The sequence below is a fragment of the Anarhichas minor genome, unplaced genomic scaffold, assembly GCF_050575085.1.
Source record: "Anarhichas minor isolate MPS153535 unplaced genomic scaffold, ASM5057508v1 ptg000017l, whole genome shotgun sequence".
In the NCBI taxonomy this organism is placed as follows: Eukaryota; Metazoa; Chordata; class Actinopteri; order Perciformes; family Anarhichadidae; genus Anarhichas; species Anarhichas minor.
The window spans coordinates 16,315,411-16,342,305 of NW_027466463.1; the positions used below are offsets into that span (position 1 = coordinate 16,315,411).

The 26,895-nt window shown below is 40.6% G+C and overlaps 2 protein-coding genes across 2 annotated transcripts in view; one reads left to right on the forward strand and one right to left on the reverse strand.

The window, feature by feature from the left end:
- LOC142951417 (proteasome activator complex subunit 4B-like) overlaps window positions 1-16,435 on the forward strand; it is a 29,235-nt gene extending 12,800 nt beyond the window's left edge. Inside the window, exons 18-47 of the mRNA XM_076092928.1 lie at window positions 318-385; window positions 1,028-1,231; window positions 2,215-2,372; window positions 2,699-2,794; window positions 2,887-2,942; window positions 3,082-3,138; window positions 3,241-3,296; window positions 3,392-3,490; window positions 3,586-3,648; window positions 3,759-3,854; window positions 4,021-4,152; window positions 5,093-5,302; window positions 5,391-5,527; window positions 5,695-5,748; window positions 5,990-6,119; window positions 6,716-6,797; window positions 7,133-7,286; window positions 7,704-7,770; window positions 7,864-7,989; window positions 8,263-8,415; window positions 8,537-8,641; window positions 9,487-9,578; window positions 9,767-9,898; window positions 10,093-10,295; window positions 11,716-11,801; window positions 11,975-12,103; window positions 12,953-13,108; window positions 14,161-14,299; window positions 14,472-14,605; window positions 16,272-16,435. Coding sequence (XP_075949043.1) covers window positions 318-385; window positions 1,028-1,231; window positions 2,215-2,372; window positions 2,699-2,794; window positions 2,887-2,942; window positions 3,082-3,138; window positions 3,241-3,296; window positions 3,392-3,490; window positions 3,586-3,648; window positions 3,759-3,854; window positions 4,021-4,152; window positions 5,093-5,302; window positions 5,391-5,527; window positions 5,695-5,748; window positions 5,990-6,119; window positions 6,716-6,797; window positions 7,133-7,286; window positions 7,704-7,770; window positions 7,864-7,989; window positions 8,263-8,415; window positions 8,537-8,641; window positions 9,487-9,578; window positions 9,767-9,898; window positions 10,093-10,295; window positions 11,716-11,801; window positions 11,975-12,103; window positions 12,953-13,108; window positions 14,161-14,299; window positions 14,472-14,605; window positions 16,272-16,406 — 3,509 coding nt within the window. The 3' untranslated portion in view covers window positions 16,407-16,435. The remainder of the gene's footprint in view (window positions 1-317; window positions 386-1,027; window positions 1,232-2,214; window positions 2,373-2,698; window positions 2,795-2,886; window positions 2,943-3,081; window positions 3,139-3,240; window positions 3,297-3,391; window positions 3,491-3,585; window positions 3,649-3,758; window positions 3,855-4,020; window positions 4,153-5,092; window positions 5,303-5,390; window positions 5,528-5,694; window positions 5,749-5,989; window positions 6,120-6,715; window positions 6,798-7,132; window positions 7,287-7,703; window positions 7,771-7,863; window positions 7,990-8,262; window positions 8,416-8,536; window positions 8,642-9,486; window positions 9,579-9,766; window positions 9,899-10,092; window positions 10,296-11,715; window positions 11,802-11,974; window positions 12,104-12,952; window positions 13,109-14,160; window positions 14,300-14,471; window positions 14,606-16,271) is intronic.
- A 679-nt stretch (window positions 16,436-17,114) lies between these two features.
- chac2 (ChaC, cation transport regulator homolog 2 (E. coli)) lies at window positions 17,115-21,302 on the reverse strand. Its single transcript, XM_076093945.1, has 3 exons — window positions 20,970-21,302; window positions 20,408-20,443; window positions 17,115-18,453 (listed from the first exon to the last, which is right to left on the reverse strand). Exons 1-3 carry the CDS (start codon window positions 21,102-21,104, stop codon window positions 18,079-18,081), a joined length of 546 nt encoding a protein of 181 aa, XP_075950060.1. The 5' UTR covers window positions 21,105-21,302; the 3' UTR covers window positions 17,115-18,078.
- Between the last annotated feature and the right edge of the window lie 5,593 nt (window positions 21,303-26,895).

Below are 26,895 nucleotides of genomic sequence, written 5' to 3' on the forward strand. Positions count from 1 at the left end.
TAGTGTTTTATTTGTTCAGAAACAACAAATTGGATTTTTAACATGATGATGGCTCTAAAGGAAAAGTCAAGGGATCACCAAAGTTATTACAGTTCACCCTGAGGGGAACATGAATATAGAAAACGATTCATAACGATCCATCCAATAGCTGTTGAGATATTTCAGTCTGGACCAAAGTGGAAATGCAGCTAGCGTGACTAAACCTGAAAAAAAAAAAAAACATCAGCAAAAGGAGCTCAGACTGTCAGGGGAGCAATTCAGTACATTATTCATCTTATTTATTATGTGTGTGTGTGTGTGTGTGTGTGTGTGTGTAGATGAGGAGCTGCAGAGTGAAGACGAGCTGGATAAGGAGCTGTTGTGGAATCTTCAGCTGCTCTCCGAGGTGAGACGAGGGTCTATCACGTCCCAAGGGCTTCAGCACTCTAAAAGATATTAATCCTGCTAATTTATTTTATCTAGTCTGTCTCTAAAAAATGTTATTTACTCTTAAAATGATTGAAATGTCTGCCAGAGGGTTCTGCATATCTTCTTCATTCCATTACAGATCAATTTGTTTTTAAAGTATTTTGGAGTCGTGTGTCATTTCCTCACGACTACTTAAGTGATTCGTGTATTCTGGCTCGATGGAAGGTCTCATCAAGTGCTTCTACAAAACTTCAGAATATATGAAACACTTAAAATGAGTGGAACAGAGGGACATTTTCACCTGTTTAAAAAAAAATGTGTACATGATAGTGACAGTGTATGAGAGAAGAAAAATAGGAAAATGCCATTTTTTGCAGCGTGCGCCCTGCACGGTCATAAATATCAAGGAGCTTTGTCGTAACCAGAACATATTGATACCCTTTCTGTTTTGTTTTATTACTCCTGGGAGCTTAATGCGAGTGGGAGCGAGCCAGATGCTGTGATTTACTGAAGAACCTCAATATTTAAGACACAACTCTCCATTGAATGGCCTGTTTGTGTGTGTGTGCATGTACCTCTGTGTGTGTGTGTGTGTGTGTGTGTGTGTGTGTGTTTTCAGGTAACCCGTGTGGGTGGTGAACAGCTGTTAAAATACCAGGGGGATCTGGAACGGATCCTGTGTGTGTGCGTGCGTCTGTGCTGCAAACAGGCGTACACACTCGCCTGCAATCTGCTAGAGTACACACTCCGGTCACTGTCCCTCATCTATCCCACCGAGTACCGCAGCACCTCTGGAGGCTTTGATACTGACCTCCCGATACGGGTAAACACAACGTCTGCAACGCTGCACAGGGGAAGATGACTTTACCACCATTATTTAATCTTACTAGAGTTAAAGCCAGTCCCTCGACTCTTAACTGCATAGTTTCCACTGTGGCTTATTTGCTAACCTCCTAGAGTGCAAATTGGCTCGTATCACGGCTATTACAGTATCTATTCTGGGACTGGAACAATGAGGTTTTCTTGGAAACACAAAATGCCACCAGTACAACCTTTAAAACTGTTAATAAAACTGTCTTTCTCACAGTTTAATTAAATTGGATGTTACAGGTTCGGTAATTGCAATTTCCATCTCCAAGTAGATAATTAGAAAGCATTTATGAATTTAAAATGAAATGGCTACACCACTAATGCTAATACTGCTCTCCCTCTGTCACTGGGTCTCTTTATCTCTCGATTTTGATTTAACATTGCTTTCTTTGCACAACAAATAAACTTATGTAAATAAATAATGTAAATACATTTCTGTTGCTGAAGTTTGTAGAGAAGGAAAATAGATACGCTTAAAGCAAGAAACTGGTGATAACAACTAAATACTTTCTTCAATAATATTGTGTCATGTTTTTGTACGTGAGTGCAGGTGAAGTGTGTTTCTGTTTTGATGTTGAGGAGGCGGTAATTACAGCTACCTGCCTCTGTTGCTTTCAAACACTGACCTCTTTTCATCTGCAGCTCACGGTCACTGATTCTGTTTTTTGTTTTGTTATTGATTTTTTCATTTTGAGGTATTTGTTAGTTGGATTCATGTGCTAGTCTGTCATCTGATGGTAGATCGGTTTTTTTGCAGAGTGTGTCCATTGTTTAGTGTTCTTATCCTTAAATGTTTCAAATACCAGTAGATGGCACAGATCTGTGGTTTTGAGGCAGACTGGTTGTGCTGGTTTGCTTGCCAGTTGTTCCAGTGGAAACTTTCTATTTCTGTACAACTTTCTGAGAAAACCTCTCTCTCTCTCTCTCTGTTTCCAGGACTGGGGCAGAGCTGGAGATGTGGCTGACTTGGGTGTGTGTTGGCACGTACCTGATCAGGAAGAGGAAAACTTCGTTTTCCAGCTGTTGTCCCGCCTCCTGCAGCCTGAGCTGCAGCGAATCAAGGGCCACGTCTCTGGAGATCAGCCAATGTGCAGGTGCGCTGTTGTTTTTCTTAGTTCTCCATTTTTAGACGTAATCAGGCACCCGCACAAACAAAACAAAGAAACCTGTAGCCTTTCATTACTGATGAATGAGATTCGTCTGCATCCAAAAAAAAACGAAAGCTGAACATAAACATCTGTTTTTAATATCGGTCTTAACGCTCTGGATGAAGCCTAATCAAGAGCACAGAGGGTTGAAAAGTTGGATTCAGCTGCTCAAAAGTGTTGAAACACCATTGCAGAATTGCCAAGTGAATTCACAACAAGCACACACACAAATACTGCTATGAAAGGAGTGTAACGTGTGATCTGGTTCACAGGGAGGAGCTGTTGCAGAGTCTTGCTATCGTGCAGCACTGCCTTCTCGGAGCTGGAAGCATGCTGCCCCCTCTGGATGGACCGCACGTATCTGACCTGTGAGTCCTGCAGCTGCACACACATGTATGAAAGCACACGTTTTCCTGCAGTCTTGTCACGTTTCGCTCCTTGCATTTTGTTTTCTCCTCAGCGTGCCCTCCATGATAAATCTAGGGGAGATCAAGCTGCATATAGGTGTCGACTACGGTAAGAAAACACAAGCAAGCAGCCCCACACAACACACATGCACAAGCAGTTGCGCGCTGAGCAGTTTCAGTGGGTGATAAGGCCGCTCATCATGCATTCTGTGTCCATACGGGACGCCTGTGTGTCTCCTCCCCGCCAGATGATTCACGGGAGAACTACAGAGAGTCCATCTGCCAAACCATGAGACTGCTGCTACGTGAGTGAAGACTTTAATGCCACTACACTACAGCTCTAAACTCCTCACTTTGTTTGGAGCGTGATTGTGACGAACAATTAATCAATATCCACTTTTATCCAGATCACATTTTGGAGCACTCGGAAGATGACACAAAGTCGCTCTTCGTCATCATTAAGGTGATTTTCCTATTATTCATGTGTGAGATGTCATTATTCTGTCCTGGGCCCGCGAAGGTCTCACAGCGTCCTTTTTCCTGTCCGTCTGACTACAGATCATCAGTGACCTCATGTTTTTCCGAGGCACTCACAAGAAGGAGTTTGACTCACGTTGGAAAAGCTTCACTCTTGTCAAGAAGTCCATGGAAAACAGGGTGAGTTGGAAAAGCGCAACAAGGCTGCTGATTGTTGTCCGCTTCAGTGAGTCACTTGCAGGGTGATTGTACGTATGTCGCCTTTCTTTCTGCAGCTTCATGGGAAAAAGCAGCACATCAGAGCCCTGCTCATCGACCGGGTTCTACTCCAGCATGAGGTCAGTTAAACAACACATGCAGGGTCACAGATATAACCACGAGCATATGAAGAAGTTGGTGGGTGTATTTTCTAAAATAATATTTTAATATTGTCTTTCTGTGTGAATAGATGAGAAAGCTGGTGGTTGAGGGCAGTGAATATAAAGTGGTTCATCAGGAGCTGCTCTGTGATCTGCTGCTGTTATCTACCAGCACTTACAGCCAGGTAAAACTGACACGGAAAATTAGCAAGAATAATTCAATCAGAACATCTGCCGGTTCCCATTTTACTGATGGTATTAGCATAAATATCTCTCGTGAATAGTAATTTATTGAGGATGTATGCATGTACGTGTGTGTGTGTGTGTGTGTGTGTGTGTTTGTCCTTGCAGGTACGTAGCAGGGCCCAGCATGTGCTGACGACCGCACTGGGAATTTTTAGCTTCTCCTACAGAGACCTGATTCCCAGAATCCTGCAACTGCTCTCGCCTCAACACACCACTGGCACTCAACAGCAGTTTAAGGTACCACAAGCACACACACACATACACACACACACACACATAGCACGTGGTGACAAGCACAGTTGATGTGAAATTGCTCATAACGGTCACTGTCCGTGGTGCTGAAACTTCAAGTTAGTCCATAACTGCATTTGATGGCTACATAGTGTGGCCTTCAGCATTGATTTTTAACGTTTTACTGCTTGCTTTTTAAGGCAGGTAGGTGCATTGTTGCACCTTTCTCTCCTTACACTGCTGACCTTAGTCTGACCAGTTTTTGTTGACTATCCCCAGGGCTAGACTGGAGACAGAGGGTGATAGCATAGAGCACATTTACTGTCAGAGCACCAAAACAAAAGTCTTCTAAGGGAAACCAGGCGAGCAACATCAGTATCCTCTTTTAACACGTCTCACGTCTACAAACTGGCTTATGTTTAGTCTTGTAAATTGAATATTTATTGTGTATATTTGATGTGATCTTGTGATTTTATCTGTTCTTATGTCTATGAAGCACTTTGTAAACTTCGTTTTGAAATGTGTATATATATATATATAAAGGTTCTTATTGCTATTATACATGATATCCTGCTTAATTCATGCAATATTGATGCAAAAATGCTAAAGCTAAAGCTTACAGAAACCAGGGTTAACTTCATTCTCATTTGGACGTCAAGAACAATGAAGTTTATGCCTAATTTCTACATCCACAGGCTGTAAATAATAGAAACCTAAATGCTGCAATAAACATGTGACCAGTGTTTCACACATTATCTGAACCGCAGAGATACACAGGATGTGTCCTTCAAATTCAGACAAAAGGCCACATTCCTGTGACGCAGACTGTGAAGGATCCGATCTGAAGCCACAGAACTTGACTGTCAGTTTGGCTGTGCGATAGATGTTTCTACCTCTGTATACCTTGTAATCTGTCAAGTGTCTTTACCCTGTGTGTGTTTTTCAGGGTGCTCTGTACTGCCTGCTGGGTCTGCACAGCGGTCCCTGTCCGGCCAGTGCATGGGACTGGGACTGCGTTGGGGAGGTGTGGCCAGCTCTGGTCCGCTGTGGTCTGTCGCCCTCCATGACTTTGGAGGAGCCGTCCATCGGTGGACTGCTCGACGACGTCACTGACCGCATCCATCGGCAGCACGACACCATAGGGATCTATTTTACTGTGAGCAGCGTGTTCATTTAAAGTCATTGCACTACCCTCATCTGTTTGTTTGTCTCAATTGCTCCCCTTTCTTCTCTTCCACCTCCAGGTGTCGGAGTCATGTGTAGAGATAGCCAATCATATCATGCAGTCTAAAAATCCCCGGCCTTGTTTAGAGGCAGCGTCCATAGAGGAGCTGAAAGAAGGGCTTCAACGTCAGCGAATCAGAAACGTGGTTGCTGCAAGGTAGGAGAACTGGTGTTTTATTTGTACATTCATTCAGTTTTAATTCCTTCTTAGTTTTTATCAAGGTTACAGAAGAACTAGAGCACAATATTAGCATGAATTATCTTTATCATTTGTAGTGGAAGGAGAAGCACTTACTTACTAACTCATCTTTTTCTTTTGTACAGGAAATATGAGAAGCTGGTCAATGATCTCTTGGACTGCCTTGAAGACAGTAACTTGTAGGTTTCCTCTCCACCTGTGTTGTATGTACTGTAGATGCACTTGCTATATAAACGTTTATCAAATGAATGTCAGAATGCATTATGTGAGTTATGTATTATGTTCTGTATTTAAAAGAGCTTTAAGTATCAACAATCAGTAGCTGCATATGTTCTAAAAAAATACATTGATTTTGTAACAGAGACTCGGACGTTTAGTTAAAGATTACATACAGAATTACTTCTCTGTTTGTGTTTTCAGGACCTGGAAGTTTGAGTACATGGCCACAGACTTGTTGGCCCTCCAGCTGAGAGAAGATCACCCACTTCCCCCCGACGCTGTCCTCTTCTTCACACAGGGCCTCATACATGACTCCATTATCATACGCAGGGTGTGCAGTTGTGTGTGTGTGTGTGTACCGTTTGTCTGTCTGAGTTGCTGTTTATGTGGATAAAGGATCATGGTGAAGTATCTGATATTCCACTGGGCTGTAATGGTGGAGAGATGGGTTGACTAAAAGCTTTTTTTTGTGGTTCATCACATTTAGGCATACAAGAAATCAGCATACTTTACCATTTTAAACATCAGAAAATGATGGATGTGACTTTAGAGATTGTCACTTCCAATTAAACTTCACAAAGAGAAAGATAGTTCCTTTCAAAGGTTAAAGATATATATATATATATATATATATATATATATATATATATATATTTTAAGATCTTTCTTGAGCTGTCACTACCGTTTTATTTTATTTTTTTCCAGACGTTAGTAGGGCCTTTTATTCCTTCGTGCATTGCATTGTGGGGCAATGGTGTCAATCAACAATGAAGCATTTTTTAGTATACATCCTGGCTTTAGAGGTTGAAGGTCACGTTTGTTTAGTGTACAGAAACAAATAAGCAAGTTACCAAAGAGGCCTGTGTGAAAAGTCTGAGTAGCTAAAAACGAATCACTCTATCACTCTATATTCTCTTTCTCTCGTAGGTGGCGATCTCAGCAATGGCCGGCATCCTAAAACAGCTAAAGCGACCAAGAAAGAAAGTGTCTGTGAAGCCGTCAGATATCAGTGAGCATAAACACAAAATAACAATCGTAAAATGTACAGCTCTTTAGTTCTTGCAGGAAAATGCAGCAATTCTTGTCGTAAGGTCTTCTCTCAAACCAGCAATTTCAGCGTTAGCAGTCCTAATTCAAATTTAATACACCATGATGTACAGACTAATTGTGTGGTCATTTCCCATTGAGTAAGCAGCGACACCAGAATATAAATCTAAATTTGCTTTAGATTAGAAAATCTTTCCTACTGATTTTTGTTTTGTTCATCTAGAAACAGGGCAACTTTCCAACACCACAAACACACACTCGCCTTCTCGTGTTTCTCGTGTTTGCATGTGTGTTCAGGTGGTATAGAGGATCCAGAGGGTGTGTGTGTCGGGGATCGAGAGGGGAATCGCTGGCTGCAGTACGACAGCAACAACCTCCCTCTAAGTGAGGAGCAGTGGGATTCTCAGCCGTACGTGGAGAAGACACACTGTGGCTACTACTTGTGGCCGAGGTAAAGAGAATGACTGAGTGGATTTAGAATGTGGAAAGGCTGATTAACTGCTTGGTTGGATGGAGCTAAATAGCTGATTGACTTAACTGCCTGGTTGATTTGATGCTTTGTGGCTAACTTAATGTCCGACTAACTGCTGGATGACTGATCTGGGCGGCAGGATAACTAGCGGGGTGTTGAACTGACTTCCTGTCATGGCCTGGCCTAGATAAGGCTCACTGAACGACTTACTGCCTGGCCTAGATAGAAGAATTGATGTATAGATGAAGGGCTGGCTTGCTGACTCACTGACTTTATAATCGTTCATTTATCCTTGCTGCTTATTTAAGGACAGGATGTGTCTATCCATATTTCTGTCAGTTTGTTGTTATCTATGAATCACCGCAGCTTCTTCTTTGTCTCCCGTTTCTTTTTCAGGGAAATGATGATCCATGCAGCTTCGGAAAAGCCAAAAGATGACCTGTCATATGAAGAGATGAGCGAGGTGCTCGAATATTACACCACACACAAAATCCACCACTGATGCCTCAGTAATATTACTATTATTACATTTGGTGTTTGTTTGTGTGTCATTCAGGGCGAGAAGATCGTCTTTGAATATTTCTCGGACCCAGAGTTTATTGACCGGCTTATAGAGTTCCTCTCTCTGGAGGATCGGAAAGGAAACGACAGCTTCAATCCCCGTCGCTTCTGTCTCTTTAAGGTGCAATTTAAACTCTCAGCCTCAATCGATCTGGCAGACCTTTTACAAAGAAGTGACACAGCATACCACCGCCAGCCGAGGCTGAATTGAACTCAGCAGAGCTGGAATTTCTGTCATCAACTGCTGTGATTCATTGTTCTCCGTCAGACAGCTGACAGTTCACTTGCGTCAAACCAATGACTGCAATCTGTCTTTTTTTGGTTTAAAAAAAAAAAGAAGAAAAATGGTTCCTCCACATCGAACAAAACCTTCATGCTCACGTTTGATTGACAGGGGCTGTTTTGTAACTACGGAGACGTGTTCCTGCCGTTACTATGGCCTCACCTAGAGCAGCTTGCCAGCGACCCCCATGAGAGCTCCCAGCGCTGTGTGTGTGAGATTACTGCAGGACTAATCAGAGGCAGCAAACTCTGGAGTTTCAGCAAGGTACTGGACATACACACACGGCGACAAATACACACGCTGCACTATTTTTTGATAAGAAAAGTCAATATTAATAAAAACTTTTCATTATTGTGTGTGTGTGTGTGTGTGTGTGTGCGCTCAGGTGGACAGGTTATGGCAGCTGTTGTGCCCTTTGATCAGGACAGCATTAACCAACATCACAGTGGAAACCTACACAGACTGGGGCACCTGCATCGCTACTGCCTGTGTGAGTTGCTCACATGCATACAAATACACCGCACACACAACACAGCTTATGGCTCAGGAAAGACAACTGGGAATTTACATGGATGTTTTCCTTATAAAAAAAATGTTGAAGAATGGATTTTTAAAAGTCACTCAAACAGATGTTTGATCTGTCCACCATTTTGGTCCAGACTGAAATATCTCAACAATTGCCATGAAATGTTGTACAGATGTTTCCTACACAATGAATAATAATGACTTTGGTGATCCCAGGACATTTCCTCTTAGCGGCACTATGAGGCTGACATTTGTAGTTTTGAGTGAAATGCCTCGACAACTAATGGGTGAATGAAATGAAATGTGTACAGACATTCATGTTCCTCTCAAGATAAACCCAAAAAAAAAATGTTGTGACCCTTTGACTTTCCATCTGGCGCCATCATTAGGACAAAAATGTAATAAATGCAGTGTTTTGTTTAATAACCAAATACATGCACAACTAGTAATATTCTCATAAGAGCCTCACGATATGAGGAAAATAAGTGATGATGTTGAATATCGTGATGTATTATTTGTGATGAATAAACAGAAAGTGTACTCAGTTCTGCCTTTCTGCTGTTGGCAGTGTACTCCTATAAGAACACAAATTTCTTATTAAAGAAATCACGCTAAGATTTGAACAATGGTAAACATTACACCTGCTAAATCCCAGCATGTTAGTGTATGTAAAAAACATTAAACCGGGACTACTTTCTCTGTTTGCACTGGCAGTAAAGCTATCAGTACCTCAGTGGATGTGTACATGTCGCCCACCTGAAATAATATTTCCAAAAATAAGCCTATTTTGTAATGGCTGCTGTACAACAGGAGGGCCGGGACCCCAGGAAACTCCACTGGCTGTTTGAGCTGTTGATGGAGAGCCCGCTGAGCGGAGAGAGTGGCTCATTCAGGGATGCCAGGTATGTGTGTGTGTGCGTGTGTGTGTGCATGAATAGCTTTACGCACAGAATATGTGTTTATGCCATCTACAGTATTTCTGAGGTTTCTGATTTCAGGCTGCAGTAGTAACCCGAGCTGACGTATGCTGAGCTGACGTGCTGCAATAACACGACAATGCTCCATCCCCCTCCCTCTCTGTCTCTGTCAGCTTGCTGTATGTGCTTCAGGGAGGTCTGGCCCAGCAGCAGTGGAGAGTCTCTGAACTGCTGCACAGGCTGCTGACTTACCTGGAGCCCAAACTCACCCAGGTGTATAAGAATGTCAGGGAGCGCATTGGAAGGTAACCTGGTGTTATCTCTTCTGGGTTACATAATTGTGGTTTAAATAGTTTAATCTAATTAGTTTGTGTGCGTTGTTTGGGCTGCTCAATTCTAAGCCTCTTTAGTAATCAGGTGTTCCCGTTCTGTATTTGTGACTCTTTTCCTTTTCTTTCCTCTCCTCCCTCACTTCCCCCCTCTCTCTCTCTCTCTCCAGTGTCCTGACCTATATCTTCATGATAGACGTGGCCCTGCCCCACACCCGGCCCACCTCCTCCCCCCACGTGGCAGAGTTCGTCACTCGGGTCCTAGAGCGGCTCAAGCCCCTCACGTCGGAGCCGGAGATCCACAACCACGTCCACGAGGAGAACACCCAGGAGACGGACGAGCGCACCCAGGCTGTCAAACTCCTCAAGACGGGTCAGCATGTGGATGCAAGCATGTAATGCGTGTGGTGGATGGAGATGGTGTAGAACGTGACCGTGGGAGAATTAATGACGAAGTAGACTGACACACTGACGATAGACGAAACAAGCTAAAAACTGTGATGCCGTTTTGATTTCACCTTTAAGTGTAGATGAAGGGGGATTTCAAGGGGGTGTGTTCAAGCCTTTCAAAAACAAAGTTATGGAAAGGTGTCTGACTCAATATTTGGGAGGGTGACTCTAATATTCACATTTGTATGGGCCACATAGTGTAGTCCTTTGTACTAGATTCTATTATTGATTTGGTTTTCCTCTCAGATACATTCTCCAATAACGGTTAAAGAAATTATTGTCCACTTTTTTTCAGCCATCTTTTTTCATTGTATTGTATTGAATAGTCAGTTCCCCCAGATTATAAAAACACATTTTTTCATATATCAATTACCTTTGGTGGTATTCAGCTGTGCAGAAAGTTGTTTTTAGTTTCCGCTTACATTTCTGCCTCCACACAAATACAGCTGAGGTGGACTTTCATCCTTGGTGCTTACAGCGTTGAAATATCCCATTTACAAAATTCAAGAGCAACATATCTTTCCAATAAGTGGTGGCAGCAGAAATCCCTGCTATTTTAAAACCTGGGCACATAAAATCAAAACTATGTGCATGGTTGGATACCACTAAAGGTACTGTATGCAAGGCTGTAGCTACCATTGAAGACACAATTTGGTGGTTTTAGTAATCTGCTGGGAATAATAAATGATTTATTTGAATTTGACTACTTTTAGCTTAACAAAATGATGGCAGTGTTTTAAGTAAAATTCACAATAAAAATGTAAGCGAAGGTTAACTGAATAGATTAAATATGATATATATATATATATATATATATATATATATATATATATATATATATATATATATATATATATATATATATATATATATATATATATATATATATATATATATATATATATATATATATATATATATATATATATATTTAGTGTTATTTTGCCACTCAAGGTCAAGCAGTAGGTTTGATTCTAAAAGATAAAACAATATTTCTAAATTAAATTCATCATCAGTTTTGCAGCAGATTTTAGATCAAGATTTCTTATTTTAGTTTATTAGCCCCTGCTTCAGTTTTTCGTGGTGGTGTACCTGTTTACAAAAGACACATTTTTTGTCTTGCATTGTTGCTCTTTCAGTTTCTGTTACTCCCCTAATCTCCATTATACAGATAAATATCTTGTTATGAAATTATCCAAATCATTAGATACCAAATCATGATAGATTGTGTTTTATTACCAGAGCAATGCGGTAAGGTCACAGCGCCAAGTCTGTTGTTTTTATTATTTGGCAGCAATCCAAAATATCCTCCGTGTGTGTGTTTGTCTGTGTGCCATTTGCAGTGTTGAAATGGTTGATGGCGAGCGCAGGGCGGACCTTTACCACTCCTGTTCAGCAGCAACTACAGCTCCTGCCTCTACTCTTCGAAGTAAAAACCACACACACACTCACACACGCAGGTCCCAGCGCAGCATTATTACCCACTCAATCTTACTTGCCCATTAAACTCAATTTCTCTCTTCATTTACTCAAAACGGTGCGTAGCTCTGTGTCTTTCCTATCTCTCTCCATCTCTCTCTTTCTGTTTCTCTCTCCCTGCAGATTGCCCCGGTGGAGATTGATGAGAGCTATGATGAGATGAAGCAGGATGCTCGCACGTGTCTCTCTCTCATGTCCCAGGGCCTGCTGTATCCTGAGCACATCCCTCTGGTTCTGGCAGCACTGGAAGAGGTAATATGCACAAACTCAAATACACACACACACACACACACTGCCCCACTTGCCTGCTGTCAGTGTTCATAGCCTAATTCTGCCCAAGGTGTTGTTAGCCTAAAAACAACCTGTGCTATTTTATTTTGCTTACTTTGTGTTGCTTACAGTTTTTCTCCTGTGAGTTGTGTATGCTGTTGAGACATTCTCAAATGCTATCAGAATATCTAACCATGGTGTCAGCAGTTCCATATTTCGTGGTAGACCGTGTGAGAACGCATTGCAACATTTTTGTGTTTCATCTTGACACCCTTTTTATCTTGTTGCAGTCTCATGTCGTGTGCACAAATTATTTAAAGGGATAGATTGACATTTTGGCAAAAAACTAGAGGAGGACAATATGAAGCTATAGAGCCAGCAGATGGTTGACTTAGCTTAGCATAAAGAATGGATGCAGAGGCAAACAGCTGGCCTGATAGTGAGGGTAAACATTATACCTGTTTACCATTACAATGTCACTGTAAGCATGTTAGCATACTCACAGATGCTAGCGTGACTGTAGACTCTTGGCTACCTGTTTCCAGTCTTTATGCCAGCATGTTAGCGTTCTAACGTTAGCATTTAGCTCAAAGCACGGCAGCACCGAAGTACAGCCTCACAGAGCCGCCAGCATGGCTGTAGACATTTATTGTTGTTTTGCTAGAACTACTTTTCATTATTATATTATATGACAGGTGACAATAAAACTTAATGAACTGATACAAAATGACCATCCTGATCTCACAAGATAATAACTTGTGTACACATTCTATGAATCTTGTGTACACAACACAACATATTATCTCCCTTTCTGTCTCCCCTCATCTCTAGATGGCAGGCAACAGATCGTGGCATGCACGCTACTCAGTACTGACCTACCTCCAGATCATGGTTTTCTACAACTTGTTCATCCTGCTCAGTGTGCCTGCCGAGGTGCTCCGCATTCGAAAGCTGGTGATGCAGCTGCTGCTTGATGAACAGCTCGAGGTAATGTATGCACAAAAAGGCAGCAAACACTGTTTTAAAACAGCCATTATCCCTCAGCGAGGTGTAATTGTCACAGGATTATAAATGGCCACTTATTGTCCCCTAGTTTCTCCTCACTAAATCTTAATCCCTCTTTTCTTTTCACGGTTATTGCTTAAAAATAACCCTCTACCTCTCTGCTCAGCTCTTCATTTATTTTCCTGTTTTGGTGCCTTTCTCTTTATCTGTGGTATCAGAGATGGTGATAGAGCACCATGGCCGCCTTGCACTCCTTTGTAGCTAGTTGTTATTTAAGTCATCTAAAAATAACATCATTAATCAATCTAATGCCCAAAATATAATTTGGCAAAGCATATATGTTTTGACTATTAACCAACTGTTAATTGTTCATATCTATTTATTGAATGCAGTAAAATTAAATACACTACCTGTGCACAGAATATAGAAGTATCTTCTAATATTGAGTTGCGTCATTTTTTATGCATTAAATGTCCCACTTGTCTCCGTGCTTTTAAACCCTTCTTTAACTTGTCTCTTTTCTATTGATCGGGATGTACAGATAGAAATCAATGAACATTAAGCTTCACCCGGGTTGTCTAACTTGCAAAAACAGTTGCTTCTCTCACTATTTTGTAAACTGTAAGTGTACAGCTGGTCAGTGTGTTGTCTTTGTATCATTGTCTATTTCAATGCATCAACCGTCACTCAGAGCTTATTCATAATGTATGCAAAGTGATGCAGGAAGGCAGTGATGTTCAGCAAGTGAATTTCACCTCACCTCAACTCAGCATCCATCCCTCCCCCTCCTCCCTCTCCTCCCCCTCCTCCCCTGCTCATCTCTGTCCCGTGTACCTCGCTTTCCACCCGATCTTCTTGCGCTCGCCTCTTTTGATGAATTTTGCATGCGTTTCTCGCCCTAAAACTGCCTCGTGCTTTCCTTTATTTGTCTGTCCTGATCTTCACAGGTCTCTTTTTTTTCTTTCTCTTTCCTTGCTGTCTCTCCCTCCATCCCTCTATCCCCCCCACCCCCTCCACTCTCCTTCTCCCTGTAGGTGAGGGACATGGCAGGCACCACCCTCAGTGGTTTACTGCAGTGCCAGTTCTTCCCTCTGGACTCCAGTCTGCAGACACAGCTCCAGACGCTGAGTCAGACTCGCCTCCCCAAGGCAAGAGGAGAGCTGGCCTCCACAGGTACACACACACACACACATTTACACACACATTTACGTGCACCTCACAATCATACAGTGAGGCAATCACAGTAATACTTGGCCTATTACTCTTTCTTATCCCAGGGGAATTGTGAAACTTGAAATTGAAAGGCTCATTTTGTGTGTGTGGGTGTGTGTGTGTGTGTTCGCAGACTTAGTGCGGCGCCATGCCGGAGTGCTCGGCCTCAGTGCGTGCATCCTGTCGAGTCCCTACGATGTCCCAGACTGGATGCCTCAGATACTGATGGACCTGAGCAACCATCTCAACGACCCACAGCCTATAGAGGTACACACACACACACACACACACACACACACGCATTAGTGTACACACACACCCGCATACAAACATCGAGCTCAACACAGTGTGAGCTGAAAGAATACAATTTCATTGTCCAATTGAGGAGAAAATTGTGTCTTTGGCCTTACTTCAGGCATGAAGAAGACATACAATGTAACCTGTAATGCAGAGTTTGAATAATACATTACACTGATGGGGAGCCAGTGATGATGATAATTTACTGCTTCTCCTGTTGCAAAATGAAAGAGATGAGAAAGAAAATACAATGGAATACAGTTAAAGATTATATTTGCGAGTAGATGAATTACCCAGTCTGTTACGGAAGCTTCTGAAAAGAATAATCGTTCTATATAAGAATGGTAGCAGTAGATTTTGTGCAGAATAATAAGCATGTACTATCTTGGTTTCTTCAGGCAGACTGTAGTCTGTAATCTGTAGTCTAAATCAGCGTTGGTTGTCAGGCCACAGGCATCCCCTTCCTTTCTTCCTTCCTTCCCTCATTTTGTTTGAAGGCCATGATGTAAAATGAATGTACTCAATGTTTAAGTTATGAATACATCCATGGTTATGCTGATCATCCGTTTAATTGCCTGTTTTTGTGTCCTTGTTGAACCATGCTAACTTTTCCCTTTCAAACTTGTTTCTTTGGACTTTAAATAATTTCTACGTTTAAATTGTTTTATGTGGCATTTTAGCATCAATAAATTATTACTACCTCATTAGTTTTTAATACATGTAAACAAATGCTGGAAACACTGTCAGCTGCTGTTAGTTTCTACGCTGCATGTCACATTGTGTTTCCCCAGATCAGCAAGTGGCAGCGCCGTTGTTTCTCCGCTCAAAAACAGGAACTATTTACTTTGCAAGTCATTAATCTGCCTTGTTCTAGTTCCACTGTTTAACGTGAGGGTGGCTCGCGTTGTAGGAACTGAACGTGGCTGTTATCAAAGGCTGTTTTCAGTTGTGAACTTTTTTCGCCCCTGAATAAGGAATGAAGCAACAGAAAGAGCTATCAACACGCTCTTTATTGCAGGAGTTTACTGCAGTGTTTCATGGAAACGTCCTCATTTTTAGAAGACAAACTTTAAATTATGCTTTTTTACTCCAGTGATGGAATATTATAGTTCTCCATGGCAAAAGAGCTCCACTCAAACTTTGGGGAGGCTGATATACTGTGAATACCTACAATGTTGTGTTATATTGGTAATACAATTAACAGATAGATACTTTATTGATCCCCAGGGGGAAATTTGGTAAACAATTTCTTGTCAAAACCAAATATTAGTTTGTTAATATAGTTAATATGAATAGTTCTATAAGTACAGAAGTATTTCCAGCAAAATAATAGTTAAAGTATCAGAAGAAAAATGACCAATTATACAGAAAAATGCTCCTCTGCGGATGTTTTATTATCATATATTATATTATTAACTACTTTGTACTCTGCTTTCAAATCAATCAACAATGCAACAAATGTTGTTTAAATAATATACAAAGTAACTACAGCTGTCAAATACATCTTGTGGAGTAAAAACTGCAATATTGTAGTATAAGTATACATGTATCACCTCCTGGTGTCTCGTAGATGTACATGTGTAGATGTTTATTTTCCCATGGTGTCGGTAATGCCGATGATGGTTGTTGCTCCAAGATGACGGTGAAGAAGACCCTGTCGGAGTTCAGGCGCACTCACCACGATAACTGGCAGGAGCACCGGCAGTGCTTCACTGACGACCAGCTGCTCGTGCTCACAGACCTGCTGGTGTCGCCCTGCTACTACGCCTAGACGACCAGCTGCCTTGCCGGGGTCCTCTACTGCACCCTAAAAGACTAACTACACCTTTTAACAGCGTTGTGGTCCTCTGTGCAGCCCGTTAAAAATAATACTGTAATAACATTGATGTTGTTGCAGCTGCCTCTGGAACTTCGCGTGCCGATGTTGGCCTTTAGTAAACCTGGCAGATAAGCAACCCTGGACGAAACTTTTTCAAATATTTAACTTACTTGGTGTATATATTTTTTCTTGCCAAGCAGCTCAACAGCCCCAAAGGTGGCCACTTTGAGATAATCACCCTTTAAGGGTATCTTTTGTTGCTGTTGTACAATATATTCAGCCACTCATTTGCCAGAAACCTCTATCTTTTCACATCACTATCTTCATTAAAGTATTTCACTCTTCCTACTTTCAAAAATATTTTTAAAGAACATGTAAAAAGTCAGAACTGTCCGTTAATTTACCAAATACAAGAAAATACTTCAGGCTCTAATAGTTTGTTATAATGTAACCCAACACCTTTGAATCATACTGTTTCTAATACTGTATAATATATATGAATTAATATTGATAAACATGTAATTGATAAAATGTATATACACCTATAAGATGAATAACTCGTAATATAATTGTATGATATTCCAATACAGGCTGCTGTGTTGTATTATACAATAGCTCAACACTGAGAATTGTTTCCTGTTGAATAAATACACTGCATCATTTGTAAAAGGAGATGTATTTTATTTTAGAGAGGAAGAACGAGTGTTTCATGCTGTGTGTGTGTGTGCCAGGGTCCACTGATCGTGTGAAAAACCTGCAGTTCATCTCCATACATTCATATCACATCAATGTCCAGAGCAGACTCTGTTCTGCACAGACAGAGATCAAACGTAGCTGACAGTTTTTTGTTGTTATGTTGTACAGATGCTGCTACAAACCACAGCTAATAAACACTGGTAACTGTCTGTGTGTGTGTGTTGAAGTAAGACAGGGTCAGAGATAGAGCTGTCGCCCATGCATGCAGTGCCGTTGTCTTTGACATGTTCACTGTGCTGAGACGTACGCTGGCAGCATGAGAAGAAGCGTAGCTGTTAAGTACAATCCAGAATTAACGAGGTGTACTTGTGTGGCTGTACACTGCGTGGAATGTGATTACAGTAGTGTGATGACGATCATATTACAACGAGAGATCGAGGATATATTTACCAAAGCAGGATCATCTGGAACTTTGGAAAGAGTTCTGGGTTTGTTGTATTGGCCCAAATGTTTCACCCAGCAGTGCACACATACATCACAAGATGGTTTTTGTTTTAAAATTCATAAAAACAGAAGAAATGTATAAGTGAATGTACAGTATACTCAGCATATATTTATAATTCAAAACGTTCTTCATTTGCTCTGTTCTATATTGTACAGAGAGTAAATTGACAAGTTTATCCAAAGCATATTTTGTTTGTTTGAATTACAGTACCATTATGTATTTTACTTTTTTTGTTTTAAGCAGCTTTCAATACACATTATTTTTAATGTTTTTTCCTGCATGAGACAAAATGGTGACATTAACTTGTAGTGTGACACTTGTAACAGACTTCATCAACATTGTCCATGCTTACCGTAACCCCTGAGACTATTTGATAAATCCAGCCAGTTATACATCATTGATCAAGTTCTATTAGTTATTTAATTAACCCGTTTGAGTGTGTATTCTTTCTCTCACTAAAGTTTCCAGAGAAAACAGATGTGTGTCTGAGTCCTCAGGCAGGATTGTCCTCACAGCATCAGCCAGCTCAAACAGGTACTCCGTGTTTTGCCCACTTGGACCGGTAGAGTCGACAATCTGATTGGCTATCTCCTCCAGAGGGGCGGGGCCGAGGTAGTCTGGATTGTCCTGAGAGCCGATGTAGAGCAGCATCTGGCCGGGCGGGGGGGACAGTGGTGGACGGGGGTGAAAGGTCACCGTGATGACCTGATAACCACCTTTTTCTCGGTAGTCGAGGTAACGCTTCACTTCCTGCTCCCGGCCCGTCGGCAGCTTGTAACCAACGCCCCAAACGCACCCCTTAAAAAAAAACAAGGAAAGAAGAGAACGGGTAGCTTGGCATCTGGATGGATGCAGAATTACAAGGCGGCAACCTCCAGTTCTGACTAGTGAGGTCAATGCAGAAAGGTGGCCAGCAGGGGGCGACTTCTTTTGGTTCTGAAAGAAGCCTGCATCTGTACTCGACACTGCTAGCTCAACCTCACACCACTTAGCTAGCTAACGTTACAGCTCAGCCGAGGAGGACGCCATTAATGTTTACATCTCACGCTGTCATGAGCACAAGCCTCTCGTCCCCTGAGTAAATGCCTGCTTCCTCCTGCACAGTGATAAGGTTGGTGGGTGTAGTTCCATAGAAAGAAAATAGTTGCTGCATGAAACGGCTAACTAGCTCCATTAAATAAGAGAGAAGAGAGACATCTCTACGGCCAATATCTCCAACACTCGGCAACTCACAATAAAAAACTATAGATTGATAAATAGCACTACATGTACGAGGGAAAATATGTATTTTTGATTTTGGCGTTAACTGTTAAAATAGAGTTGAAATGATTAGTCGATCGAATATTATTCAACAATCATTTAAGTCTGTTTTTTAAATGCCAAAAGCTCTCAGACTACAGCTTCTCAAATGTGAATATTTGCTGATTTTCTTAATTCTCAATGATGGTAAATTAAATATCATTTGATATTTGACTGTTGCAAAAAATATGAACACATCAACTTCAACTGGAGGAAACTGAGAAGCATTTTTCACTATTTCCTGACAATTCATAGACCAAGTTATTATTGAATGGTAAAGAAAAGAATCTGCAGAATAATAAATAATGAAAACAATCTTTAGTTACAGCCCTACCACTGTTTGTATCGACATAATGTTTATGATCCGTAGACGATGATTTTGACCTGATAAGTAACCGTTTTAAGATACCCATCAGCATGTTTGCTAGACGCGCACCATGTTCTCGCTACATTACACACTCTGTGTCTCTCTATCGCTTTCCCATCAACTGCAACAGATTATCTCTCATCCAAGGTCAGAATACACTGTCCTCTCCTTTGTTTCACTGCTTAAGATGCAATCTTCCTCTTCTGAGCAGTAGTACAGCACTCTCGTTCACCTTGTGTCTTTGTCTCACGTCATGCATGTACACCAATAAATAAAATATCCATAACACTGTGACAATCCACTGTTCCATGAAGAAAAACCGGATGCAAGTGATTGCAGCTTGAAAACTGTGTTCTACTAAGTGGAATTTCATTCACAAAATCTTGCTCTTGGCCTCTACGCTGCAAGATTTCTCTTGATTATTCTCAATAATACAGTAATAAATAACAAGGTGGGTGAATTATGACCGTCAGGAGGGGATAATCTATTATCACTGTCTATGAATAACATGAGATATTGTTTGATTTTCCCCTTAACGTAACTTGTCATCTAAAACAAACGTCACATTCATAGAAACTATGTCAAATTTAATTAATATCATGAAGATTTACAACTCATTTAATTAACAGGACACCTACTTATTAAAAATTGCAAATCTTTATGATAGGTTAGGTATTCATATTAAAGGGTGGATTGTTGTTTGTTTAAATGTTCTATTTGTTCTATTTGCATATATGATGTACATATATTGCAAATACTCTACGCATATTTAGGTCATTTTAAAGGCAAACATTTGCTGGTTCCAGCTTCTCCAATGTGAGCATTTTCTGCAGTTTTCTTGCTTCATGTTGTTGTAAACGGACTAAATTGGGTTTTTGGAGTGTTGGTTGGAAAAAACAAGACATCTGAAGACGTCACCTTGGGGCGCTTACAAAGGAGGATGAACATCTTTCACTATTTTCCCAGACAGAACACTTAATCGAGAAAGTAATTGGCAAAGTAATAGACAGTGAAATTAATGGTTAGTTGCAGCGCTATTACAAAGTAATGTACGGCACCATTAGGTTTAGGAGGGGTATGTCTCACCTCAGGATCCTCCACCAGTGTCACCACCCGGCCCGGCTGTAAAGGACACAGACGGAGGAGACTTTAAAACATCAGCAGACACAGTAAAGCAACCAAGTAGGATTATAGTCATATTATCTTTAAAAACTACACTATACAAATGTCAACAAAACAGATTATCTTTTAAAGGAAAATGTTACAATACAAGCTACAGAAGCATGTACACTGAAATGATTAACATGTAATGTTACATTCCCTTAATAATAGTCATAAACGTAAATAGTAAAGGGATAAACAATACAAAAATGGATGACTTGTGTGTCTAGCTAAACTAAATGGAAACAGTCTCTTTGCTTAATAACTTAATACTTAAGATAGCAGCAGTGTTACAAGAGATATTTATAATTTATAATATCTTGTTTATACATTTTTTAAAGTTTCTAATTTATAATAGCTATTTATAATAGATAGATTTGGCCCATTTGTCAAAGCAACTCTTGAGCCCACAGACCTGGCAACCTTGCCTCAGTTACTGCTACCGTTAGCTGTGACGTTACCTGTCCCAAAAATAACTGTCACTCACCTTACCAGGTACACCCCGGTGGTCGGTGCTGCCCTGCCAAAACCGGCGGCTGAAGCCTTTTATGTAGCCGACTCTTTTTTCCTCATAAGGAAAGTCCACTTTCCATATAAGAGACCCGTAACCGAAAACCCACATGATAGGATAGGACGTTAAGCTAGTTACCCTGACGGTGAGGACGGTTTAAAACTGATTTAAATGACGACGGTTGAGTCTGACAGCTGTCTCACAACGACAGCCGTTTCATATTAACAGATGACGTGCACACCTGCAACAGTGTAAACTGTACTTTACCGCGGTAGTAACACGCGCTCATTTCAACTCTGCCCCGGTACTAAACTGTCAAGTCATCTGGATGACGTAACTACATGTACTGCCGGTCAACGATTTTCAGTATAAAACATTTTCCGATCACATTGGACATATTTTTGATAACGTTAACAAATAGAGGAATTCTCAGCAGCTAATCGTCATACAATATTGCTTTTTTATAGTATTTTTGTTGTTTTCACTCTATGTCGTATCACTATAGGCGTAACTTTAAGGAGCCTTTCACTTTTATTTTGAAGGCAATCAGCCATTCCGGATGTTTCTATCTATTTCAGTATAAAAGTCTAATGGACCGGACAAAGCGATCAACGCCAACTACAACGAATATACTTTTATTTCTCCACCACATTCAGAAATAGTTTTGTGCCTTTTTAAAATTATTAATTGTCATGACATCTCAGGTTTGAAAAACGCACGAAAAACTTAAATATTGTCAAATTTGAATATTCTGTCCAATCTGTCGAGAAACGTTGAATTAAGTGTTTTCGTTGAAAAATGTGGAATAAACATAAAGATTAAAAAGTGGATGCACATTTCCCTTTTTGAATGCTTCCAGGATTCCCATCCAATGACACATTAAACAAATTATAAATGTGTTTATGTGACCTTGTTCTCTTGTAGAAAAAAGGAAGCGATGTTATATTTGTTTTAATGATCTGAATGACCATTGGTTAATGTGTTCAGAGATCCTAGAGCTTATTGTAGGCTACCTTTCACATGCACCAATTCATCTATTTTCAATAAATGTCCACTTGTGCTTTTGCATTTGTTAAAACATGAACTGGGACCCAAAAAAGAAGGAATCTGGGCTTCAGTCCTGACACCAGGGGGTGCTGAGTTTCTATTTCCCTTCGTGTTTCATTGTGTGTTCTCCCAAATAGCATGCTCCTCTTGCATGTCGTGTGAGCAGTGATTCAGAACCAAACAAAGTGGACAGCCACAGTCTGGCCTGTAATGTTTGCTCCATGTACAGCAGCCGTGCTCATTCTCCTGCCTCTGAGAGGAGCTAGTCAGCAAACATTTTATGTAACTTACCAGCCTTGCGTTTGAAGCGGCAGATCTGTGGTTGTAATCCGCAACTGGGCTGGAAAATGCTGCTGAGGAGACATCTGCCATAAAGACACCAGAACCAAACCTGCTGCAGTGGAGCTGCTCACTAAAGGTCAGCTCTCAGGTGGGAATGTGTGTAAATCTGTGTGAAGCATACATAAAAAAAATTATCTCATAGCACTTCCCGTGATTTAAAGCAGTTAAATGTAGCTCTTTCAAATAGTTCATGATCCCTGCAGTGCAAATGATGAGCCTTTTATATTAACTATAAACCTCTACAGAGCTACGCAGAAGGGTACTTACTGGCTAAATCCTGCTCCAAATATCTTAAACCGCATGCACACATAATTGTTATCTCATTTGTTTGTGGATCAACACCACAAAAGGCTTACAAACTGTCCCGTGGGCTCACCTTGTGTGCACTATTTGTCTTTGACAGCAACTCATTTGTGGGGAAAATATTTTATTTAGTCTTTCTTTCTGGCATAAATCTTCATTATGATGACAGCATAGGCATTTCAGGAAATATAAACAGTCCCCTTTACCGCCTGTTTGTTTAATATATATTTTGCATCATGCAAAATATGTTTTATTTCCCTTCTTTGAAGAAACACACAGAATGTGTCTGCACTAGGTCCATTTGGCAAATTTGTTATCTCTTGTTTGGAAGATAAAAAAGCAAAGGTGTCGCAGTAAATATGAAGATAAGTCAGGAGGAATGAATGTGAATAAAATTTACTGGAAAAAATTGTGTGATAGAGAAAAACATTATATTTTAAACACCGAAGCTTTCAAATTCTAATATCGAACATAAGCAATTACCTGTCTTCAAAAATCCACATTAAATCTACTGTAATCCACTCTTTATTCTTGATGTTATCAAAAGAGTCACTTTATCAACATGATAATCAAACTAAATCAAATATGTAATTATTCCAAAACAATTCATCTGTGCTGGTACACTGTAGCTTTTCACTCATGTCTTCCTCCATCAGCGTTTTTCTCCCATTGTCCAAATTTATTCTCATCTTTTCCCTGTGCTGCACCTCTTTGTGTTCCTTCTCCAACTCCAGAGCATTTGTTAAACCTTCTTGGTGTCCTTCTGCACAGTCTTCTGTTTATTCATTGGGGAGGTGACCAAGAAAGAGACGCACTTCACCATTTTGTTCTTTATTCAAGTCTATTTTAGTAGCTTCCGTTTAGAAAAACTGCATTTCACTTCAAAACATCTCGTTTGATATTTAAAGGGATACTCCACCATTTTTTACAAATCAAAGCCAGTTTATTTGACGTGATAAGCAGTACCGTACACAGACTTTGAAAACAGCCGTATAAAGTTATCTGTGGTTCCCAGCTCTCCAAAGTTTTAATCAACAAGAGACCTCTGCTCATTTCTCTCAGTCAACGTTGGTTTCTTTTATCCATGACTGCAGTTGTTTCCTAATGTAATCAAGTTAATACTGTAATCATGACAACAAACGTCCCCTTACCTTAACAAAGTAGTTATATTAACCCAAAGCATGATCTGTCCATGATGCAAACCTAGTTGTTTTTGTGCCCGAAGCTAAGCACACCTTATCCATAGTGGTCTAACGTCAGAAAACGTTTTTCTTTTTTTTTTTGTGTCAGGCAACGACCAACAATGTATTTTGTTGTGGTTTGAGTTCAAATAAGTTGGTTTGTTACGCAAAATGACTATGTTTGTTACGTAACTTACGGAGGTGGCATTAATTAAGTATCACAAAGAACTTAGGTAACAAAAGTAAAGAACAATATGTCAACATTAACTTTTGGTTTCACGCAAAACATGTACAGCAGTCTCCTGGGTGAAAGTCCTGTTTTTGACCCATCTATCACTTTCCTCCCTACGCGGACTTTGTCGCTCTTAACATTACATCCTCTGAGTTTCTTAGCAGCAGCCCTGCATGTCCTGGCTCACGATAGCCTGGGTTTAATTAAAATTACAGTGCATTACTTTTTATAGGTATAAGTACGAACAGTGAATGAGAACAGCCTGACCAGGCAATAAAAATCAGGATATCTCAGTCGCAATTTTTCAATCTGTTGGTCCCTCATCGTTATGGAAGAACAATATTAAATTTAAGTGTGTCCCTAAGACGAGTTACACTCCCCATGTCTGTTTTCTCTGAGTGGCTTTTCTTGTTGTATTTCTTTCTCTTTTTCTTTTTAACCCAGTTACATTATGCATTGCTGAATGGAGCTGCCAACATCCAGAACACCTTTGTTCTGTTCAAGTTTGTTTGTTGCAGCCAAGGTTGAAGGCTACATAAGAGGTTCAGACTGGCCAGCCATCATTTAATTCACTGTTATTGCTCATAGTGATATTACCCCAAGTCGCTTTCTGTCAGCCTTGTAAAATGTCCACATGGTCGTTATCTCCTTAACCTGCTCTTTGAAACGACATTTCTTCAGTTAGCAGAACTTATTTTTTCTTATACAACAACCTGCATTATTGTCTAAGTAACCTCAGATTTTTAGTTGTGCTCCTGCAGCGGTCGAGGTCTACAAAACCCATCCAACGGTCTCCTCCATACTGACTCACTCTAGCTGCAGTGGTTGCACACACAAAAAAGGCTTTTGAACTTGTGACTCCATCTCAGCAGCCATAGTGAGGAATTAAGCGGTCCTCTATACGTAGAGAGCAGAGTTGAGTGGGCCATTTTTGGCTCTGAGGCCTCAGACTGTTTGATCCTGAACTGCTCATATGACTCTGGAGATTTCTCTCTCAGGCTCACATACAGCCTCGGCGAAAGCAGCCACATCTATCAGCACTGTTGTACTTGCCTGAGAGTGTGATTCAATTTTGGGTATAGCAACTAATAATGATGATGTGAAGGACTGTAAGATAAGAAAGTAATTATTAGCAAGTCAATATTATCTATTTTGACTCCGTTTTTACACTGAGACGGCAAAAGCCTCATCTGTAAAAATGTTGGACCAGCACAAGCATTGACTAATTACAATAACAGAATGAGAATCATGTTCACTTTGGCATGACTGATATTCGCCTCTTCAAACAAGATGTAATAATAGAAATGATGATAAAATAGAAGGTTTCCTAGATGATAAATGCCTTTGTCTTAGCAGCAACAAAGGCCGAACAGTTGGAGTACAAGTTTCTGCCAAAAAACAAATCCTCTCAAGACAAAAGCCAGCACATGTCTTGGAAAAGGTCTTTTGATTGAGATGGTGACAATAAAATCAAAGAAGTAAAGGCAATGTGGACTCTTTTATATTGTTTGGGCTTTTTTACACCTAAATCAGATTACTGCTGATCTTAATTTGTTTTAATAATGAACCACGGGCTACTTTTCCTCATTGACTGATAGCAAAATAGTTGCCTGAAACCTCTGTCAGCAATGCACTTAAACATCACTCTCTTTTCCTCATTAAATTTATAACTTAGATAAATTAAATTGGGGTCATTGCAACCTTTTGCAAATTGTGTCCAATCATTCAACACATATTCTTACTTCATGTAGTGAGTAACTACAAAGATATATTCCTCACTTGGAACTGACATCGCTGAAGGGATTTGAGATTTTTCCCCCCCAAAATTGGTATAAATAAGGCTTAAGTCCAGTCGCTGCAATGGGAACTAATACTCTAAAGCTTCCTCAAGCTTAACCAAAGTCCATAACAAAGTCTCTAACTTTATCAGCATGTTTGAGTGAGAACCATGAAGTGTTATAGGAGACTGATCAGAAGAGACTTCCTTTGGTATTTATTGGCTGCAGGATTGCCCAGTTTAAAATGATCCGTCTTAAGAATAGCATAATAGTTATCAGAATGTGACCCACGGGATGTGTGAGATGTAAAGTATAAATCTTTAATCTTAAATATGAAAAAAGTAACAATCACACCAGTCAAGTCATTAGAATTCATCCTCTGAGCACCATGGGTATTTGTACCAAGTGTCATGCCAATACATTTGATAGTTCTTGAGGTATTTTAGTCTGTAATAGAGTGGTGGACCGACCAAATGACAGGCTGACGTTGCCATACGTACAGTAGAGCCGCGCTGCAGCATCAGTAATGACTATTCAGGCACAATTTTTCGGTAGAAAATAAAGTCTTTACACTGTGTTGGCACAGTTTTTGGATTGGAAATAGAACAGCCTTGAGTCTTAAGTTCAAGAGCAGAGATGAGTCAAAGCCAGAGCTGGTGGACAGCTGACTGAGTCAAAATGGAGTCAGGGCCAAACTGGAGTCATGGCCATATCAGAGCAGAGCCGGTGTTGGCGCCAATCTGGCCAATGAGCCACTGAGGAGATGGAGCCGAGATTGAGCCAGAAACATTTTGAGCAAAGCTGGAGCTGATTCCCATCCTGGAGATGAGTAGGAGTTGATGTCGGAGAGGGAGTCTCGTTTTTACAGAGGAAGCAGGAGCTGATGACGAAGAAGATGATGAGCGGAGTCTGAGTTGCGTCAGAGTGGAACCAACCGGATAATTGCTGGAGAGGAGCCAGCGTATAAAGCTGCCGGAGTTTGCACTGGAGTCAGGGAGAGAACTGGAGTGAGGAAGGAG

Bases quoted from the DNA above. Each gene is read 5' to 3' on its own strand.
- chac2 (XM_076093945.1), bottom strand. From the start codon at position 21,104: ATGTGGGTTTTCGGTTACGGGTCTCTTATATGGAAAGTGGACTTTCCT. The intron at 20,444-20,969 runs GTGAGTGACAGT...TGTCCTTTACAG, and splicing joins ACCGGGGTGTACCTGGTAAG to CCGGGCCGGGTGGTGACACT. The intron at 18,454-20,407 runs GTGAGACATACC...TTTTTTTTTAAG, and splicing joins CACTGGTGGAGGATCCTGAG to GGGTGCGTTTGGGGCGTTGG.